Genomic DNA, 15,853 nt, shown 5'->3' with positions numbered 1-15,853 from the left:
CTAATGTATGAAAGGCCATGTAGACAACATCCACAGCTTTTCTTTCATCAACTCCACTGGGAACCTCCTTGAAAAATTCTATAAGATTGGTTAAACATGACCTACGATCTCTTAGAACACCTTCCAATAATTTACTGAAGTTAGGCTCACCGGCCTATAATTTACAGGGTTACTTTTCAAGTCTCTTTTAAGCAATGGAACAACATGAGCTGCCCTCCAGCACCATAGCTGCAGCTAAGGATATTTTAAATATTTCTGCCAGAGCCTCTGCAATTTTTACACTAGCTTCCCCCCCCCCCCCGATTCCCCAGGGGAATATCTTGTCATGCCCTGGGTATTTATCCACACTTATTTGCTTTAAGACAGCAATCATCTCCTCCTCTTTAATCTGTATAGGTTCAATGACATCACTGTTTCCATGACTCTGTGCTCATTTCCTGAGTGAATGCTAATGGAGAAAAAAAATTCCGATCTCCCTATCTCTTTAGGTTCCATACAAACCTGACACTCCTGTCTTCTAAGGGACCAATTTTGTCCCTTACTATCCTTTTGCTTTTAATATACCTCAGAAGTTTCCTTCACATTGCCTGCCAAAACAACCTCATGTCTTCTTTTAACCTTCCTGATTTCTTTCTTGAGGTTTTTTTCTAGTTTTTAAAAAAAATATACACTTCAAGTGCCTCATTTGCTCCATGTAGCCTATACCTGCTATACACCTCTCTCTTCTTCTGAATAAGATCTCCAATATCCCTCAAATACAAAGGTTCCCTATGCCTGCTAACCTTGCCTTTAATTCTGACAGGAATATTCAAACTCTGTATTCTCAAAATTTCACCACTGAAGGTTCTCCACTAATCTCATACATCCTTGCCCAAAGACAACTTATCCCAATCCATGCATTTGAGATCCTTTATCATTTCCTCAAAATTGGCCTTTCTCCAATTTAGAATATCAACCCAAGGCTCAGACCTATCTTTCTCCAAAATTAACTTGAAAATGATGGCATTATGATCAATGGACCCAAAATGCTCCCCTACACATACCTCTGTTACCTGTCCTATCTCATTCACCAATAGGAGATCCAGTATCCAGTTGGTAACTCTTCATGTATTGATCTTGAAAACTTTCCTGAACACATTTGACAAACTCCAAGCCAATCCAGCCCTTTTACAGTATGGGAATCCCAGTCAATATGTGGAAAGTTAAAACCTCCTACTATCATAACCTTGTGTTTCCTGCAGTTGTCTGCTATTTCTCTACAGATTTGCTCCTCCAACTCTCGTTGACTATCGGGCAGTCTATAATACAACACCATCAGTTATAGACATACCTTCCTGTTCCTTGGCTCCATCTATACAGCCTTAGTAGATGAGTCCTCTGGTCTGTCCTGCCTGAGTACATCTGGGATATTCTCTCTGATGAGCAAAGTCATCCTCCCCCTTTCATTCCCCCCATTCTATCATGTCTAAAGCAACAGAAGCCTGGAAATTGAGCTGCCAGTCCTACCCCTCCTTGCAGCCACGTTTCACTAATGGCCACAATGTCAATTCCATTGATAAGAGTTATGAAACTCTCCTCTTTGCAAATTGAGAACACTGAGGCTTAGCTTGCTTTTTTCCTGTCCCTCCAACTTCAGTTAATAGTATTAATTTAGAGTCTTCGCCCCTATGAATAAACTATGACCAAAATGAACCGAACAGTATATTCATTCGATGGAAAAGGAGGCAACTGCGTTATTTGTTTCTTTTTAAAAAAGAAAAGCAATCATTAAGAGGCTCTCAAAACCTACCACCCCTTCACAAATAAACTTGCCTGGAAACAATCTTAAATTTTAACCAGTATAGTAGGCGGATTTTCTCCTGCAAATTATGTGTGGAAGAGCCAGATTCTGGAGTCAGGATCTAGAAAGGGCTCACCTTTCCAACAGCATGGAATTATAACACTGGAGTCTGTGGTTGCATCACGATCTGAACACATTCCATGCATGTCCACATGTCTGTAGAACCATTCTGGATTGTCAAAAATGCTCTAAGAGAACATACCAAAGACAAATGAAAAGCAACATGGCAAATAATGAACAATGAAGCGTGACATGTAGAAACCCCATGAGAATCTTGGGGCAGTTTATAAATAAGTGGAATGTAGCTTCATCACAATGAAGCCTCTCTCCCTCATATACAGGTACACTTGAAAAGAAACAAGCAGCAATGGAGGTAAGCAATGTTTGGGAAATGGCTTTTTCATCCCTTATCTAATGCCACTGATCAGACTATTGTTAGAATCACTGCATCTTACATTAAGTTCAATCCAATATTTTTAAGGTTTAGACAACACATGGCGCACCTGGGTAGTGTCGATGTCTCAACCTCAGGGACCCCGGTTCAATCATCATCTCTGGTCCTATCAGTGTGGAGTTTGCATGTTCTCCCTGTAAATGCAAAGGTCTCCTGTGGGTGCTCCAGTTTCTTCCAGCACCCTGAAGATATGTGGGCTGGTAGGTTAATTCCCACTGAAAATTTCCCCTAGATGAGGGATGGAATCTGGGTGAAGTTGATGGGAACGACAGGAGAATCAAATAGGTTAACCCGATTAGGTAGGATTAGTGCAAATAGGTGCTTGATGGTCAATGTGGATTACATGGGCAAAGGACCCATTGCCTTGCTGCAAAATTCAATAACCTTACAACTTGATGGGCAGAGCAAGAATAAACAAAATAGGAAATGAAACAAACTTCCAAGATGAATGAGTGACTCACATCACAATGCCCCCAGAGACAGATAAAACTGTCTGGAATTTCTGGAATGATATTACGGCTCTGCTGATCCAATAAGCAATGTTCGACTTCAGTCTGAGCCTGAAGGGTCTGTAGACCCCAGTGCTTAAGCTTGGTATGGTAGCCATGAAAATATACATGACGGATCAATTCAGTTGAGCTCTCCACAGAACAGAACCCACAGTCGGCCCACAGACACTGGTGTTCTTCTGGAAAGTAAAAACCAGAGTGTTAATTATCACAGAGCAAAATATTGCAAATGCAGAAAATCCTGGAAATTCTCAGCAGGTCAGGTAACAACTAGGGAGTTGCTGCAACGGCAGTAATGCCGCCTGTGCAGATCCACAGACAGTGAGGAGCGGAGATACAGTACTCCCACAGGGTCCAACCACCCAGTCAACTGCCATCAGCTTTGCACAGGCTTTGAACGACCTGATAAAGGAGCCAACAGTAGTTTTATTTAAAATCCAGTGACCGTGGGGTCTGTACCCAAGATAGCGGCACCCAAGATCGGCAGCAGCCACGAGGGATTGCAGACTCCAGGGAAGTGGAGGACTGGCACAGGACACAAGTAAATGGGGATCTCCCCCCGCCCGGTCTGAGAAGAAGCAGAGGAGACGACCCACAGGGACAGTGACCATGGCAGCAGACGAGTGAGTGGCTCGGAGGCTGAAAGACCCATGCATGTTGGAGATCTGCAGCGAGGAACCCACAGAGTCTATGGTCTGCTAATGGAGGACTCGTGCTGGGCTGCAGACTGTTGGAGACTGGCATGAAACTGGCTGAAGGGGTACTGATCATGTCGGAGGTTCGGATCTGGAGCTCGGGTGGCCAATGGTTTGGACTGGACTGTGTCTCTGCGGAAGCACTGGAGGAAAATCCATGGATACTCGGTGATTCTGAGGGACTCTCTTTCTCTGACTGTAAGAGATGCTTTAGGCAATTTCTGCAGATGACAAATCTGTCTGCCTTACAGTAGGCAAAAGCAATTCGGTGTAATGTGACACTGTTTCATTACATGACAATGAATTGAATCTCGAACTGTAAGGAAACAGAGAGAATTAACATTTCAAGCTGGTAACCTTCTACATTTCCAGTAACTCAGTTTCTGCAGTTTTATTTCCTCTTCACCTGTTCCTCACTGAGCTCCTCCCAGTTAAGTCTTCCAGAGAAACAGCAGCGATTGGCAAACTTTCACCACCCGAAGCTGGCACCATCACTTGTTTCATTCCCTCTCTTAGATTTCCCATCACTCTAATTCCCTTGGACTTCTCCATCTGTCCACTTTCTTATCAATGTAAAACAATCGATTTAAAAAAAAACTTTTCCCAGTTCTGATGAACAGACACTGAAAAGGCAGCCATGATAAAGGATGACCATCACCTTGGCCACAACCCCGTCATGCTTCTACCTTTAGGAAGAAGGTTTAAAAAAAAACCTGAAGTCTAATATCTATAGTTCCAAGAGCAGTTTATTTCCAACAGTGGTCAGGGTCCTAAACTTCCCCTTACAAAACTAATCATAAAATACTCAAATACCACAATCTCCTATGGCTTTTCTTGTGCTATGACGAGTATTTATTATCCATCTTTTGCACTTATTTCCACTTTTTAAACATTGTATTCTATCTTTTTTTTTTAAATAAAAGTACCTGTTTGGCTGCAACAAGCAAGAATTTTAGTGCATTTGCAAGTGTGAATGGGACTTTTGTTTGACAGTGTCCCTGTTGCTCATGAGGCAAGAGTGATCCCATGGACCTCCAATCACTATACACTTAAATCCCCCTACTTCTTTCACTACGACAGACCCAATCAGTCCCCCTCCACCATCACCTGCCTCCTAATGGGAGAACTTGTCCTCACCCTCAATCTCTTGGAGAAATTCCTTTGACTCATCCCATTTATTACATCATAGTATTTGCAGACTTTTGTGTTTTATTCCCCCCCTCCCACCCCCCCCCACCCCCACCCTGAGTCAAAATATATTTCAATAGGCCAGTCACTGTTTGGAGGCAAAATATATTAAACCTGCTATTTTATCGATTTTCATTTCCATAACATGGGTAATTTTAGAGGGCTTTTAAGTAAATTTCACTCATTGCAGAATCTGAAAACAATTGTGGAGATCCTTAAAATTTCTAAACCCCAATTAATGGACTGACACACCCTGGCCGCTATTATACGCCATCAGCCATGATCTCATTCGGTTCCAGCTTCTCACATTCCATACTCACTCACTCAAAATGTACGAAAGTTCATTTAAAAGGAGGAATTTACACTTGGGACATCAGAAAGCCAATGGAGTAATTTTGAAATGAAATATTTTTTTTAAAGATCTCAAAAGGCATTGACTCATTTTACCCAGTACTGCCTCTCAATTTGCGCAGCAAGTACTCTGACTTCAGTTGTAACATTTACTTCCTTAGAGCCTCCATCAAAATCTGACAACATTTCTATTTTTAATGATCCCTTTCAAACCTGGGGGGTGCTTTTCACACGTTCTGGTTATCATAATTCACAATTTCAAAGTGAGCAATATAATTCCAAAATGTGAGTGGATGTTAATCTAGTTATTTCTCTGCCCAATGGCAGAGGAAAGAAAGAAAATCAAATTGTAGTTTCACCTGCATCAGAAAAACACAATAGAAACCTTGAACACAGTTAATAATTTCTGCCACACACAACCAAAACTTAAGGGCATGGGAGAGCTAAACAGCTAAAGGGACTCCACCTCTAAATAGATACAGTAATACTACCATTAGCTAATGCCCTATGGCTTTTTGGGTAAACAAAATATTTCTCCCCCACCCCAAAGGTTGCCATCACCAGGTCAGTAATCATGTTGCTTAACCCACCTTGTTCAATATCAGTCTCATCCTGCTTGTCTTTTAAGTTTACGTTTAAGTGTTCTTTTAAATGTCCTGCGATGTGATTGCTGAAATCTTCCATTCCAGATGCAGTGAATCCACACGAACTCCATTCACACAAAAGCACCAGGGAATCGTACTTCATACTCTTTCCAGATGCCATTAAGTCACACCTAGTCAAATAAAACAGTCTAAGAATACTTCACACTTTCTCCTGTCACATGGAAAATATAGATTGGTGTTCAGTGGATTATCACGAGTCATTAAAAAGATTTTTCAATCTTTAAAAGTTTTGACTGCCTTTCTGGAATTTGATAATTAATTTTTTGGCTGTTGATGACTGAAGTTTGTTCAGGCAAACTTAAATGTTAGCTTGCAATTTATCAAGTCTGAATTTAAGATTTTTTTCACCCTGATGAAACTAGAAACAGTTCAAAGTGAATCAGCATCTAAAACTGAAATAACCAATAAGAGATCTGTAATCTTTCTAAAGTTAACTTAACACCAACTTTTAGGTAGCACTTTATGCTTTCTTAAATTCCAAAGCAATAAACAATTTATTGATTTAAAATTAATTTCAGTTATTTTATAGACATCTATAGATAACCATGACTAAGAATTACATGACTATATGAATAAAAGTTGAAATGCCTTAAAATGGACAATGTTAAATTTTCATAAAGATATAAATGGACAGAAGACTAGTTATCGAATAGCTTTCTCACCTTTTGCAAGGTATTTTCAAGTACTCTAAAACTAAAGGAATACTTTTAAAGTATAGTAAATTACAATCTGGACAATATGGCAGCCACTGCTAAACACAGTTTTTACTGTCAATTTCTAAAACAATATATGATATTACTAGTTGGTAATGCAACAAAGTAACCAGCACTTCAGGGAAAACCCAATGAAACCAACTTCATAGTTGGGTTAAAACAAGACACCATCAGGTGTTACAGGTTACATTACATTTGGAACAATATAAAAATATTCAATCCATTGTAGAAATGTCTTTTTAAAGTTTATCACTCCAATAACATAAAAGTCATGCTACAAATTAAGACATTGCCAGTCACAACACAAAATTCAAAAGGAAATTAAATTTCTCCTGCGTGCAACTTTAATGCAAAACATGGGGAACCACTGCAGGTTGACAGATAGGAAAATCACACGAGTCTCCTCATCTATGCTTGTGGTGCAATAAACCAAAGCAGGTTACCATCAATCCTAAACTGAAGTGGAACAGGCATACAATGTTCACCACAGGATAGGATTGGAATGGAAAAAGGTCACATTGTCTAATGAGGTGCAGCTTCAGAACACTCCAAAAAAACCGCAAAACCATCTTGGTAAAAGCAACCCACTGGATTGATTTCCCATATAGCTTAAACTTTTGTTGCCACACCCCCACCCATCCACCAGTGCAGAAGCTACAGTCTGTGTCATTTATAAAATGTACTGCCAATATTCTCCTCTGCTACAACTGCTTCCCCCAAATCAATAATTTCAATCACCAAGAGGCTAAACATAACAGCCTCCGTACAACAGGTACCATCGCTACCTGCTATATCCCTTCCAAGGTGTACATTATCCCAATTTAAATATGGGGAACAGAGAGGAGATTCTGCTTCCATAAAAGAGACTCCAGAATAGTGTTGCCTTCTGGGTACTCAGGTCTAGGATGTCTCTGAGCAGGTGCAAAATATTCTTAAAGGGGAGGGTGATGAGCCAGAGTTTGTGGTACATATTGATACTAATGACATAGGCAGGAGTGCAGTAGAGGTTCTGCAAATTAATTTTGGAGAGTTAGGAGAGGCTGAAGAGCAGGATCTCCAAGGTGGTAATCTCTGGATTACTCCCGGTGCCAAGGGCAAGGAAAGGTCAGAACAGTAAGATCGTACAGACAAATAGTGGCTGAAGCAATGGTGCAAGGGGCAGTTTCAAGTTCTTGGATCATTGGAAATTTTTCTGGGGAAGGGGATGGCTTGCACCTGAACTTAAGGGGAGCCATTATCCTGGCAGGGAGGTTTGCTAATGCCTCTGGGGGCGGTTAAACTAGATTTGCAGAGATTTTGGAACCAAAGTGAAGAGGCTGAGGAAGATGCAGCTGGCATAAAAGTTGGAACAGCTCGTATGGAGTGTGTGGAAGGTCAGGCAGAGAGGGTAAAATTTCAGCCATTGGGATAATTTGCAATGCAACAGGGACACAGTCAAAGAAAAGTAACAAAAACAAGGCTAAAGGTTTTATATTTAAATACACACATCATAAGAAATAAAATTGGATAACCTTGCTACAGATTGCCAAGTATGATGATATGGCTATCAGGGAATTGTGACTAAAGGATGGATGTCATTGGGAGCTGGCTGTCCAAGGATACACAGTATTGGCAGATTTAGACAGGTAAGCAGAGGGGCTGGCATGGCTCTGTTAGTAAGGAATAACATTACATAATGAGAAAGAGGAGATGCAAGATCAGATATAGAACGACTGTGAGTTAAGAAAAGGCTCTGTTGGCAGTTTTATACACACCTCTGAACAGTAGCCAGGATGTGGACAAATTACAACAGCAAATATAAAAGGTTGGTCAGAAGCATAATGCTATAGTAGGGGATTTTAAAATGCAAATAGATTGGGAAAGCCAGGTTGGGGCTGGATCTCAAAAGAGAATTTGTAGAATGCCAATGAGATAGATCAAGTTCTTTTTTTTAAAAAAACAACTTGTTGATGGGCTCACTAGGGGATCAGTTGTACTGGAATGCATGTTGTGTAATGCACCTGAGCTTAGAGTAAAGGAACCATTAGGGAGGCGGCAGTGAACAGAGCACGATTGTGTTCAATTTGAATTTTAGCAAGGAGAAACTAAAGTCAGATGCGTCTGTATTTCAGTGGAGTAAAGGGAATTACAGTGGCATGAGAGAGGAATTTGTCAAAGTAGATTGGAAGGGGGCACTATTATGAAAGACAAGAGCAGCAACGAATGGAGATTTTGCCAGAAATGAGGAAAGTGCAGGATAAGTACATACAAAAGAAGAAATATTCAAATGGAAAAATGTTACAATTGTGGCTGACTAGGAAAGTCAAAGCCAACATAAAAGCAAAACAGAGGGTATATAGGAAGCAAACATTATTGGGTAGATAGAGGATTGGGAAATTTTTAAAAACTTGAAGGTATCTATGAAACTCATGGGGAGGAAAAAGATGAAGAATGAAAGTAGGCTAACAAATAATATCAAAGTAGATACAAAACTCTTCTTCAAGTATATAAAAAAATAAAAGTGGTGAGAGTAGTAGCTATAGAACCAATATAAAAGGACACTGGAGAAATAATAAGGGGAGATAATGAGATGGTAGAGGAACTGAATGAGTATTTTGCATCAGTCTTCATTGCAGAAGACATTAGCAGTGTGCCAGATGTCAAAGGGTATATAGTGAATGGAGAAAGTGCTCAGAAAGCTGAAAGGGTAGATGTCTCCTGGACCTGATGGATTGCATTCTCGGATTCTGAAAAAAAAAAGCAGCGGTGGAGAGGGTGGATGTATTGGAAAGGATCTTTCAGGAATCATTATTCTAGTATGGCCCTGGAGGATTGAAAAATGACAAACATTTCTCCTCTGTTCAAGAAGGGAGGAAGGAGGGAGAAAGGAGATTATCGACCAGTTAGCCTGACATCAGTGCTTTAGAAGATGTTGTCAAGGATGAGGTTAGAGTACTTGGAGACACATGACAAGATAGGCCAAAGTCTGCAGAATTTCTGGAAGGGAAAATCTCACTGATAAACTTACTGGAAATATTTTAAGTGACAAGCAGGAGATGCAGTGGCTGCTGTGCATTTAGATTTTCAGAAGGCTCTTGACAAGGCATTGCACAAGAAGCTGCTTAACAAGGTAAGAGCCCATGGTATAACAGGAAACATACAAGTGTGTGTAGACCATTGGGTGCTTGGCAGGAAGCAAAGAGTCAGAACTCATGGATCATATTCTGGTTGGTTGCTAGCAGTGTTCCACAGGGGTCAGAGTTGGGGATGCTTCATTTTATGTTGCATATTTGATTATTTAAATTTTGAAATAAATGGCTTTGTGGCCAAGGTTTTATAGATATTTATTTGTATAGATGATATATTTGTCCTGCATATGTATTGTTTGTCTGTATTGTGTTATATTTTGCACCAAGGACTGGAGAACACTGTTGCCCAATCAAATGACAATAAACTTGACTTGAAAGTTTGCAGATGATACAAAAGTAGGTGGAAGAGCAGGTGGTGTTGAGGAAACAGGGAGGCTGAAGAAGGACTTAAGACAGCTTAGGAGAATAGGCAGAGAAGTAACAAGTGTAATACAATGTCGGAAAGTGTACGGTCATGCACTGTGGTAGAAAAATATAAATGGGCAGACTATTTTCTAAATGGGGATAAAATTGAAAATACTCAAGGCAAAAGGACCTGGGAGCCCTTGTGCAGGATATCCTGAAGATAACATAGGTTGAATTGATAATGAAAAAGGCAAAAGCAATGCTGACATTCAATTCAAGAGGAGTAGATTATAAGAGCAAGGATGTGATGTTGAGACTTAGAAAGGCACTGGTGAGACCTCACTGGGAGTCCTGTGAGCAGCTTTGTGTTCTCATTTAAGAAAGAATGTGCTAACATTGGAGAGGGTTCAGAGGAGATTCACAAGGATGATTCTGGGAATGAAAAGGCTATCATATGAGGAGTGTTTGATTGCTCTTGGCCTGTACGCGTTAGAATTAAGGAAAATGAGGAGAGATGTCAGTGAAACACACTGAATGTTGAGTGGCATAGACAAAATGAATGTAAAAGATTGTTTCCCATCGTGTAAGAGTCAAGGACAAGAGGGCACAACTTCAGGCTTGAAGGGCATCCACAGAATAGAGATGCAGAGGAATTTCTTTAGCTAGAGGGTGGTAAATCTGTGGAATTTGTTGGTACAGGTGGCTGTGGAGGTCGAGACATGAGTGTATTTAAGCAGAGTCTGATAGGTTCCTGTTTAACCAGGGCATCAAAGGTTATGGAGAGATGGGCAGACAGTGGGGCTCAGTGGAAAAATGGCTCTGATTAAATGGCAGGGCAAACTTGATGGGCTCAATAACCCATTTCTGGTCCTATGTCTTCTGATCTTGTGTATCACAATTCATTCATTACCATTGGGTCTAAATCCCACAACTCTTCTCCAAGCAGCATCTTTAGCTGCAGCTGTTCAAGGTGGCACCACAAAGAGAACAAATGATTGTCTTGTGAACAATACCCACATTTCTTCAGATTTAAAAAAAATTAATTTCACTCGAGTGAAAAATCTTGAGGCACTATTATCACACTACAAAATATCTATAGTCTCATGGCTAGATTTAATAAAAATCAGATAATGTCAATAGAAGTTGAACTTCAAAGAAGACAATGAGTTATAATTGGTTTTGTGTTTCTATACATGCTCTATGTCTTGAGATCATTCAGACCAATACTGAAACATGACAAAACATATTTATTGGTTCTTCATTGCTTTTGTAAAAAATAAGACAGTTAATAGCCATTACAGCATGCTCCCTTTACTACATTTTCCCCGATGGCATACAAATGTAAGTGAGATATGGATAACTATGATTAACTTTTCAGAAATTGAACAGGAGACACCAATTTATGCCCTAATCTTTGGCCTTCTTATGGTTTTGTGATTCAGGTCTAGACTGTTCTTACCTTTAGTCTAGCGATCACTAAAAAGTCACATTGAGTAAAAAGTACACAGGTTTTAAGAGTTGGTCACTCATTCAGTTCCTGTGTTGTATTTTTCAACATTCTAAAGGACTTCAAAAATACATACCCTGCCTTCCGTTTTGCCATTTCGTTCTGCTGAAATCACATCCCACATCCAGTACCAGCTGTTATCATGGATTGATAGTTCACATTTTCAAGCACATGAATTCTCAATATGCCAGGAAGGAAGACTCCATTTTAAGTGTCCTGAATGTCCAACTGAATCTGAGCATAAATTCATAAAGTCATTGGTTTACTGCAGATACTGATAATATCTCCCAAGTCTGTCCAAGTTTCCAGTGGAGATGTGGAGGCTGAACAAATTCCTAAAAAAAAATCAAAAAGTTAGAGTGCCACTTATATCAACACGAAAAGCTGACGATACCGTGGTTGAAGTAAAAAGACAATGGTGGAGAAACTCAGCAGGTCGCCGTGTCCTTTAAATAGCAAAGATTAAAAACAAACTGATGTTTTGGACTTGACTCCTTCAGTAAGTATGGAAAAATGTTGGCAGGCATCCAACATTATTCCATAACTTGATGAAGGGCTCAAGCCCAAAACATGCTATATAAAAGTCACTCTTTGACCTGCTGAGTTTCTTCACCATTGTGTTTTTAGAGTGCCACTGTTGGCTGGAGTACACTGTGCACCAAAATTCCAATTACACACATTGCTGAAGGTTTAAACACTCAGATACATACATTCAGATACAAAGTATAGCCAGTTACATGGCCTACATTGGGGTTATTTCAGTTTCTGTAAAGATTAGATGTATACTTCATTCAGATACCAATGAAGCAAAACAACAGCCAAGACATGCTAAATGACCTACAGAATTAAATTGATCGTGACCAACATGTATGAATAACAAACCTCTCCCTCACTTGCCACCTCAGTCTCAAGCCGGGGTCGGCACCGGAAGTGCAGAATCTCCTCGATGGCCGGACACTTCCGGTGGTTGGACCGTCCGCTCTGTCTCACAACGCAGGGACCGAACCGCTTCGACTTCACGCCGCCTGCCACAAATCCGCCCCGCCCCGCCCCGCCCCACCCCAAAGTCTTTACCTGCCACACCTTGGCATCAGTCGTCTGTGACTGAACAGAAGCCAATCCTCACTCAAGTCGTCATTGGTGCCAGTTGTTCTGCAATCAGATGGATGACTGGCACAAATTATCCAATCAGCAACAGGGACGGCGGTGTCTCTCTCTCTGATTGGATACAACATCTGGCTCCGATCCCAAAAGAATCCGGGTAGTGTCATTAATTCTTAAAATGCAAAGAAAGGTTCCACTCGAGTAGGTCGGACTATCTCTTCTCACAGATCAATAGTCGTTTTCATGTGCGGCATCCGCTCTTCCTACTTGTCTTTGTCAACCTTTTCGGCGCAATCTTCTATTTAAGAACTTTTAAAAAAGGGAAAAGACCATATAATTTATCCCTCGTTGTCCCATTTGTCAAACTTGTGGCTCATCCACCTCAACGCCATTTTCCAGATTATTCCCAAATCCCCAAAACTATATAAATCTTTTAAAATCTGTTTTGAATGAACTTAATTACACTCTTGACTAGACAGTTACTAAGATTTACCAACAAATTTCTTCTCAGCACAGTCATAAAGAATCTATTCCTTTGTAAGTCATTGACCTCTGACTCAAAAGACTTCTCAGCCAGGGAAATGTTTGCTGAGTTTAGTCTGCAAACCTTAAAATTTTTTAGATGTATCAGCAAGAACTCCAGAGAATACACACTCAACCTTGTCTTGTGCCACCCGCTATTTTGTATTTTCTTGCTTGTTGGTGAAATTCATTTCAATGCAGTAAGAACCACCTTTACCCCAAACAAAACCATGCACTCACTGATGGTTGGTGACTCAAGGTGAGGAATCCATGCAGGCTGCAGGCTGCTGGAGATGGCGGGCAAAGGACTCCCACCAGGCTGTGGACTACTGGAGACTGACTAAAGGGGTCCCAGATTTTGGAAGCGAGTCGTGATAAAGTGCCGAGGGTGCTGGGTGCTTCCTGATCATGTTGGAGGTTTGGATCCGGAGCTCAGGTGGCCAATGATTTGGAATGAAGATTGTGTGGCTCCAAAGGCTGAGGGAGGGGCTGGAGGTGAATCCATGAACACTCAGTGACTCTGGAGAGACTCTGATTTGCTTCTCTTTCTCTGAATGAAAGAGACGCCTGGCAATTTTTGCTAATGGCGAATCTTTGACTGCCTTAAGGAAATATTGTGTAATATTACATTTTCTGCATTATATGACAATAAAATAATTTTGAAACAGACAGTAACTTTTCAGAAGTTAACTGAAGACACCAATTTATATCCTAATCTATAGCAAACACAGATGTTTGCTTATTGCCTTGTGATTCAGGTGTAGATTGTTCTTATATGCACATTAACCTTTTGTGTAGCTATCACCAAAAGGTCACATTGTTTGTATACTGGTTTGTGATGTTGGTCACTCATTTTACATAGTTCCTACGTGGTACTGTTCTACATTCTAAAGGACTTGAAAAATACTTACCCTGTCTTCCGTTTTGCTCTGTTGAAAACATGTCCCACCTCCAGTATGAGCGGTTAACTACAAAAAATAATAATACCCCCTATAACAATAATAATGGTTACATATTCTCTGATTATATACTAACATAATAAAAGAAAAGCTAAGAAAGAACTAATGGATTGTACTAGGAGAGTGTAAGCGGCTCCAAGGATGTTATCAATCTATAATTCCCTTAGTCATCTCACAGAGAGTAATCGTAGGTTTCAGCGATTGAGAGAGATAAAACTAAACAATACCTACTTTTTGCATATATGGGCTCTAAATTTGTAAATATTTATTCCTTAAATTAAATGTAATATTTTCTAGTGGAATACACTTCTGAATTTCTGCATTCAATCTATCTATTCTTAAATGAGAGTCTGATTTCCAAGTAATTGCAATAAACTTTCTTGCCACTGCCAATACTATTTTAATAAATTTCTTTGGATTTGGTAACAGGTTCAATTTCATTTGTGTGATTTATCAAACTTGTGGCCATTCCTCAGTTTTATCATTATTCCTTAAATGTATATATACTTTTCAATATTTGTTTTGAATGAACTTAATGACTCCTCCTAGATAGACAAGTTTACAACGGTTTATTAACAGAAGAATTTTCTTCTCCGTACAGATATAAATGGCTCGTTGCAATGCAAGAGTTTGATCTCTGATTCAAAGACTCCTCGGCAGGGAAAATATCTTGGTGGAGTTCATTCCACAAACCTTTCATCAGCTAGAAACGCTTCCTGTTTCTTTCAACTCAAAAATACAGACCCAATCTAGTCTCCTCAGCAAACCTACCATCCTTGAGGCCAGCAAGAAAAAAAACCTGCTGAAGGAACTCAGCTGGAGGGAAATGGGTGGTCAATATTTTGTGTTAAGGCACTTCATTTGGACCTACAAAGCTTTAAATGGACTAGATAATTCCACATTCAACAAGATCCACAACCAGCTGACAATAAAATCATGGGAAACAATAATTGTCTGAATAAATCTTTGGTGGCCTTGGACATTGGTTACATTAATTCCACAATCTTAGTTAATCTTGTAGTCTCGGAATTGTCAAAAAGTATGTCACCAGATCAGTGTCAAAAGAAGCATGCAGAAGGGATTATTAAAGTCGAGAAACACACATTTCAAGCAGGTAAACAGATGAGAATAAGAATTTTTAAAAAAATGTTTATTTTGAAAATCTGAAAACATTGGAAATACCCATTTGAAGAACCACTCCAATGAAAGATCTTCGACCTTTCCACAAATGTAGCCCAATGTCCTGAATATTTCTTGCATTTTCTGTTTTTATTTAATGAGAATGTAAAAAAGACAATGAATTTGCACTTTAAACATTTTTAAGGGGGGGGGGAGAAATTAGTTTAACTAGCAAGACCAATTTTTATTGCCTATCCTGAGTTGGTTTGGAAAGTTGCTGTTGTACTGGTTTCTTGACCATTGCAATCTCTATGTTGAAGGGACAGCATCAGTTCTGTTGAGATAGTGAATTGCAGTATATACTTCCAAGTCTGGATGGTGCATAACTTGGGGAGGGAGAAGCTTGCTGTAGTGGTGTTCTCATGCACCTACTTGATGTTATTACATTGGGAGTAATTGCAGTGCATTTGGTAAATGGTACACAAATCAACTGTGCACCAGTTGCAGAGGGAATGACTGTTTTGCAGTTTGGTGCCAGTCAAGCATGCTGATTTATCCTGGATCGAGCCTCTTGAACTCATCCCTTGCTGGATGGATGGACACACACAAGGTGAAAGGAGAAAAATCACTGCAGGATATCCAGTCTGACCTGCTTTTGAAGCCAAATTATTTACATGCCTTACCCATTTGAGTTTTTGCACAAGTGAGTCTGAGGTTGTTGAGAGTGCGGGACTCAGCCATGAGTCATAAATCA

General features: G+C 40.0%; 1 protein-coding gene and 1 long non-coding RNA gene across 4 annotated transcripts in view; one reads left to right on the top strand and one right to left on the bottom strand.

The window, feature by feature from the left end:
• hinfp (histone H4 transcription factor) overlaps positions 1–12,557 on the bottom strand; it is a 34,334-nt gene extending 21,777 nt beyond the window's left edge. Inside the window, exons 1-5 of one of the 3 annotated variants that reach the window (XM_069894995.1) lie at positions 12,470–12,557; positions 11,472–11,730; positions 5,628–5,812; positions 2,756–2,982; positions 1,917–2,028 (exon numbers count right to left, since the gene is read on the bottom strand). In XM_069894995.1, the coding sequence (XP_069751096.1) occupies positions 1,917–2,028; positions 2,756–2,982; positions 5,628–5,812; positions 11,472–11,491 (544 nt within the window). In that variant the 5' untranslated portion in view covers positions 11,492–11,730; positions 12,470–12,557. Of the gene's footprint in view, positions 1–1,916; positions 2,029–2,755; positions 2,983–5,627; positions 5,813–11,471; positions 11,731–12,277; positions 12,446–12,469 lie in introns of those variants that run through there. The other 2 variants (XM_069894994.1, XM_069894996.1) reach the window with 2 other exon arrangements.
• On the top strand, positions 8,002–14,958 carry LOC138741240 (uncharacterized). The gene is made up of 2 exons (XR_011343419.1): positions 8,002–8,219; positions 14,582–14,958. It is a non-coding gene; the product is annotated as an uncharacterized lncRNA (long non-coding RNA).
• The last annotated feature ends 895 nt before the right edge of the window (positions 14,959–15,853 follow it).

The sequence above is a fragment of the Narcine bancroftii genome, chromosome 8 (genome assembly GCF_036971445.1).
Source record: "Narcine bancroftii isolate sNarBan1 chromosome 8, sNarBan1.hap1, whole genome shotgun sequence".
In the NCBI taxonomy this organism is placed as follows: domain Eukaryota; kingdom Metazoa; phylum Chordata; class Chondrichthyes; order Torpediniformes; family Narcinidae; genus Narcine; species Narcine bancroftii.
The sequence above is the reverse complement of the archived record's forward strand: the minus strand, read 5'-3'. Positions and strand labels throughout refer to the sequence as shown.